Source organism: Argentina silus, assembly GCF_951799395.1.
Source record: "Argentina silus genome assembly, chromosome: 12".
NCBI classification, from domain to species: Eukaryota; Metazoa; Chordata; class Actinopteri; order Argentiniformes; family Argentinidae; genus Argentina; species Argentina silus.
Window position 1 is genome coordinate 14,757,340 of NC_139666.1, and position 6,542 is coordinate 14,763,881.

The following is a 6,542-nucleotide window of genomic DNA, read 5'->3' on the forward strand; positions in this document are numbered from 1 at the left end:
GAGCAGGTGGAATCAGCAGGGTTTTCTTATCAATACCTTCACAGCTATGGCTGTTATTCATGCGTTGTCACTGTATTTGTGTTGATTTGAAATCACTAATAGGTTCTGTATGTAGCTATTATTTGTCATTACCTGGAGGACAAATAGGATTCTGCATTAGAAAATAGATTCTGTCTTGAAATTAGGTTCAAAAACTCTACATACACCACATTCTCACAAGATCTACACATACTCCTCACCCCTAGACCTCCCCCACCATCTCTCTGTCTCTCTCATCCTCTATCTCTCTCTCTCTTTTTCTCTCTCTCTCTCTCTCTCTCTGTTTGTTTGATGTGTCAGTATAGATGTTGTTTTTTAAAGGGAGATCTGTTGGAATAGCAACACTGTGTTTTTCATAGGAATGAGATAAGCTGAGAGCTGTTGTGATGTTATTAGTGCTGTTTGTTGTATAGTATGTTTGTTGTAGTTACAGTATTCTGCAATTTCCCGATGAGACATTTGTGCTTATTTCAGAGTATTATAGTATCATATATATATATATATATAATATATTAATCATGTATATATATATATTAATCAGATAATTAATGCCGTGCTGCTCCTGTTAGATCGGTTTAACTTTGAAACCAAAGCAAGCTGCAGATGTTGTCATGTGTTTGTATGTGTGCTTGTCACAAATTCCCCTAAATCCATCTCTCGCTCTCTCACACAAACGTACACGTACAGTACACGTACATGCACACACACACACGCAAACACACATGCACACAAACACAAACACATGCACGCACACACGTCACAAGGGTTTTATAACAAGCCAGTGACAAACTCAGTAGAACCTCTGTATGAGTCATACAGATAGTATTTGAAATGCTAATTAGCTGCATATTATATATATATATATATATATATATATATATATATATATATATATATATGTATATGTATGTATGTGAGAGAGAGAGAGAGAGAGAGAGAGAGAGACAGAGAGAGAGAGAGAGAGAAAGCATGTGAAGTTAGTCTCCATCTTCAGAGCCGCTGTGGCTCAGGGAAGATGAATGTATTCAACATTTACATAATCTAACCCAAAAATGGGAGACTTCCTGAGATCTTCTTTTTTTTTCTTTTTTCTTTTTTTTTTTAGCATTTTAGGTCTTTCAAGCTTCAGTAAAAATGACTCACTGAAAAAATTCCCAGCGGTGTTTTTAAAGACTTTTCTACCAACTTCAGGCTCTTCATCATATTGGTCCGAGCCAGTCACATGGTCAAACAGGGTCAAACAGGGTCAAACAGTGTCCATATGGTTTAGGACAGACCTGTCCACAAGAGCCAACATGGCTGCTATGGAACTATGGAATGCTGTCTAGTAGCATTATACACACTGAGTATCGAGAGTCAGAGAGTATAACGCTGTCTGACATCGCAATGACCAAACTCTTCTGTCTGGCTCGGTACATGTGCAGAGGTTTATGTGTGGCGGTTTCCCCTGCTCTCCCTGCCTCCTCCATCCTCCATCCTCCTGCTGAGCTGGTGAAGGTCACTCTGCAGTGTGGGGGAGGGGTGAAGCCGAGGCAGCCTCTCTCTCAGTCACCATGTCTGCCTCTACTGCTACAGAGAATAACTACACAACCATGAGGAGAGAGAGGGAGGGAGAGGGAGGGAGAGAGAAAGTGAGAGATAGAGAGAGAGAGAGAGAGAGAAAGAGAGAAAGAGAGAGAGAGAAAGAGAGATCTGTATGGGACCTTTCTCAGCATCATGATGAGGTCACATTCTGTGTGTGTGTGTGTGTGTGTGTGTGTGTGTGTGTGTGTGTGTGTGTGCGTGCGTGCGTGTGTGTGCGTGCGTGCGTGTGCGTGTGCACGTGTGAGTGAGTGAAAGGCTGCAATTTGCCCTCATTAGTAATCCATCAGGATCATTCCCCTTCAATTATGTCTATGCCAATATACTGGATGATGTATGCATGCAGGAGGTTCTATGGATCAAAGGTATTTTCTCCTAGATACACAGAGTGAGAGGCAGATTCACTGTACTGTGTAATCAGACACACGCAAAGTCCTCACATGGCTAGATACATGTTGCAGCATAGAAAGATATAGTAGGACAGCATATAGTGTGTGTGTGTGTGTGTGTGTGTGTGTGTGTGTGTGTGTGGTATGTGTGTGTGTGTATTACTGAGGCAAGGTTGTCTGTGTTCTGATGCTCTTAGAGACAGGGACCCAAGCGACCATGGCATTTACACTCTAATGAAAACAATCATGGGAAATATGCTAATCAGCTAATCTCCGGTTGGCTGCAACAAACAGTGCTCTTTCTAAAGGCCAGCTTCCCCTGTGAGTAATCACCCACGGCAACTGCATTCATTTAACCTTAAACATTATTGCTCATGAATTTGACCTGACACATGAAGGGCACCTCAAACACTCATTCGTTCACTCATTCATTCACTCACTCCCTCACTCACTTGCTCATCTTGTTCCCAGACACTTCCGCCCACATGTGTGAAAGGTCTGGTGGACCAATGTGTCAAACTTGGCCTTCATTAAGCCTTTAGAAAGAGTAGTGAAAACGGATGACGCATAGCCATTGGCTTTACCTCGCATCAACTATCACCCCCCCCCCCAGTGCTTGCACGCCAAACATTTCTGATTCGGAGCTATGCCACGTAGCCGTGTGATTCGCTGAAATCAAATAATAACAAACACTTTTCTCAGTAAATTCACTCCGAATAAGGCCAGGTTTGAGTCGTTCTTATTTCTGGCTTATACAGTGCCTTCTGAAAGTATTCAGACGCCTTCACTTTTTCCACATCTTGTTATAGAATCAATTTTAAATTGATTAAATTAATAGAATTTGCCATCAATCCACACACTATACCCCAGAATGACAAAGCGAAAACAGGTTTTTAGAAATGTCAGTACATTTATTCAAATTGAAATACAGAAATACCTCATGTCCATAAGTATTCAGACCCTTTGCTATGACACTCTTATAATTAGCAAAAATGCAAAAATGTCATCAACAAGTCACTCAATAAGTTGAATTGAGTCCATCTTAATGCAAGGATAATAGTTCATGTAATTTTGGAATTAATATCTTTGTTTTTATAGGGTCTGTGATTTGCATAGGAATCAAATACACACTGTGTAGATTAGGATGTCACTACCAACTCAGCAAATTTCATCATTTTGAGGTGAAGGCTGAGACAGCTTAGACTGGGCCAGGATACCGTAAAAATTGTCTGGGGCATAACACCTAACACCTAGTGATATATGATGCTGTTGTTCATTTCATGAGGAGTATCTCTGTCAGATGCAGCCTCCTGCAGTGTTTCTGTCTCTGTAACTGAGTGTGTGTGTGCGTGTGTGTGTGTGTGTGTGCGTGTGCGTGTGTGTGTGTGTGTGCGCGTGTGTCTCTCTCCCTCTCTCTGAGACTAACTGCATTTAGTCATGCAGACTACGGTACAGGAAGAGATAAAGAAACAGAGAAAGAACAGAGCGAGAGCGAGAGCCTCCTCAGACCCTGCCCCTGAATTAGCTCTTATGTGATGATAAGCCCTGAGACTCCCAAATCTAACACACTAGAGACCAGCTAGTGTCTAACCCAGCCCAGGAGAGCACAGCTTTAGTACAGCCCTCTCCAGAGATAACTTCTCCCGGAGGGCTCAACTCAATCCAATCTGCAGCGCAGTATCTAAACAGTAGCATTAAAATTCAGCTCTCTCACATGTGTGTGTATGTGTATGTGTATGTGTATGTGTGTGTGTGTGTGTGTGTGTGTGTGTGTGTGTGTGTGTGTGTGTGTGTGTGTGTGTGTGTGTGTGCGTGCGTGCGTGTGTGTGTGTGTGTGTGTGTGTGTGTGTGTGTGTGTGTGAAGCCCACAGGGCAGACAGGCTTTGTCCTCAGCTCAATACTGCTGTCACTGACGCTTCACCATGAATTATGGAAATGTTTAGAGGTGACAAAAGCAGTTTACAGCAGAGAGACATTTTTATTGAATTGTGTGTGTGTGTGTGTGTGTGTGTGTGTGTGTGTGTGTGTGTGTGTGTGTGTGTGTGTGTAAGAGGGAGAGAGACTCTCAAGGAAGATCACAGCCACACACAGCCACACACTCTTTGGGGATGTAGCCGTGGGTCTGCTGTCCAGAATGCTCTGGGGCTGTTGTTGGTTCAAGGCAGTGACATCATCACTCAGTGTTCCTCTGCTTCAGATGCAGTGTTCCTTACACATAAATAACTATGTTGTTTTTCTTTCCCTTTTTCTCAATCCCCTCCCCCCAACCTCTGTGTAATTATGTTTTTAAAACTTGTTTTGAATTCACAAAGTCCACTTTGCCGAAGAATGTCATCTCAACCAATACTCTCTTTCTCTCTCTCTCTGACTCACATATACATACATACACACACACACACACACACACACACACACACACACACACACACACACACACACACACACACACACACGGTCTCTGGGCATGTAGCCGTGAGTGTTAACCAGAGCACCCTGGAGCTGTCTTACGGGAGCCTCATGCAAAGGCTTGTGGGTACAGGAAAATGACATCATCACTCAGTGTTACTCTGCCTCACATACATAATGCTCAAAAAGTGCCCCCCCTACTACCCCCCACCCCCCACCCAAACACACACACTAATAACCATGCTATTTTCCTTCCCTGCTGAACAGGCCCTGGGCAAGGTCGACTCAAAGTCATGTCACAAGGAGGGGAAGTGAAGAGGAGGGCAAGTGTCCTTACCTTATCTCCTCACCTCCTCACCTCCGCTTCTCATGGTCACAGTTCTGCTTCAACGCACACGTTTCATACCATATAATCATTACCCACAATACCCGCTACGGTTGTGAATGAAGCCAAATGATCAGATGGATTTTTGTAAATGCGGAGTTTAGATTTAGGATTACGATTAGGATGAGATTAAGATTAAGATTCGATTGATTTTGCAAATGCAGAGTTTAGACTGTGCCCTGCTGCTCTGCTCCCGAAGAGACTTGAGATTAATGGTCATGTAAGAGATCTATGTGTTCTGGTTCTGACGTGGATGTAGCATTAGATCACTAATGTTCTTTGAGCACCCCCTCAGTCCCACATTTGTTTGATTCCATGCAATACACAATGAGCCCGTCCTCCGATTTCTACCTCCACCACCTTCCGCTGCATGAAACACTGCTTATCTGAGGGTTGTACACCTCTCATTGGTATGCGATTAGAGCCAACACTAAGGTCAAGCTCTCTAACCTACCACTTAACTCCCTTTATTACATGCCCTTTGTGCTGGTTTCCATGGGGATTGGGCATTCATTTTAATTTCGTGCCTTTTGATGTCTGTTTAATTCACAATTATAGAAACACGGTCACAGAAAGACAGAGAGAAGGATGGGGGGAGAGAAAGAGATAGATAGAGAGAGAGAGAGAGAGGGGTGGGGGAGGTCGAGGGGTGAAGACTATGTGTTATGGTGTAATAAACTCATGCTAGCAAGTCTGTATAATTTGCAGACAGAATAAAGGTGGGAGGAGATAACAAAGACCAAATAATAAGACTTAGAGGCTGTTAAACACCGTCTCCCATCCCAGCTTTATTAGGTCAACTCCTTCATATAGAGACCCCACATCGGTGGGTTAGGGTTGAGGGTAGGGCCTGGAGGGTGAGGGCCTGGAGGGTGAGGGGTCTGGAGGGTGAGGGGTCTGGAGGGTGAGGGTCTGGAGGGTGAGGGGCCTGGAGGGTGAGGGTCTGGAGGGTGAGGGGTCTGGAGGGTGAGGGGTCTGGAGGGTGAGGGTCTGGAGGGTGAGGGGTCTGGAGGGTGAGGGGTCTGGAGGGTGAGGGGTCTGGAGGGTGAGGGGTCTGGAGGGTGAGGGTCTGGAGGGTGAGGTTCTGGAGGGTGAGGGTCTGGAGGGTGGAGGGGGGGTGCAGATGGTCTCTACTTGCGCCCCAGGATGGCGTCGTAGATCTTGCCTGTCCTCTGCACCTGTATGTTGTTGAATCCTGCGGCCGAGAGCAGAGCAGTGTACTGCCTGGCTGTGCGCTCTCTCCCCTCAGTCTGAACCAGCATGTTGAGAGAGTACAGCTGAGCTGTCAACGGGCCGCTTCCATCCTCATGTAGCAAGGCCTCCACCAGCAGCACACCACCTCCTACACACACACACACACACACACACACACACACACACACACACACACACACACACACACACAACACACACAACACACACACACACACACACACACACATACACACACACACACATTGAGGATTGAGTCTGGAGTTTTGGCAGTGTCCTCACTGCACATACATAGATATGATGGAAGACTGTCTTGTTTTCCTCAGCAGATTCTCTAACCACTTCTCTGTTTATGTCAAGGTTAAAAAAATATCCTCATTAGCAATGCTGCAATGTGTGTGTGTGTGTGTGTGTGTGTGTGTGTGTCTGTGTATGTGTGTATGTGTGTGTGTGTGTGTTATGTAATGAGCCTCTGGCTGCCATGGAGCTCCCAGAGGCCAGAGCGTGTGCTTTTGTGCTTGTGTGCTTGT

At 44.9% G+C, this 6,542-nt stretch overlaps 1 protein-coding gene across 1 annotated transcript in view; it reads right to left on the minus strand.

Annotated features, from left to right (window-relative positions):
- Positions 1-5,919: 5,919 nt before the first annotated feature.
- The window catches only part of asmt (acetylserotonin O-methyltransferase), a gene marked incomplete at its 5' end in the record, with an annotated part of 6,702 nt that continues 6,079 nt past the window's right edge, over positions 5,920-6,542 (minus strand). Inside the window, one exon of the mRNA XM_083682606.1 lies at positions 5,920-6,142. Within this exon, the coding sequence (XP_083538732.1) occupies positions 5,931-6,142 (212 nt within the window). The 3' untranslated portion in view covers positions 5,920-5,930. The remainder of the gene's footprint in view (positions 6,143-6,542) is intronic.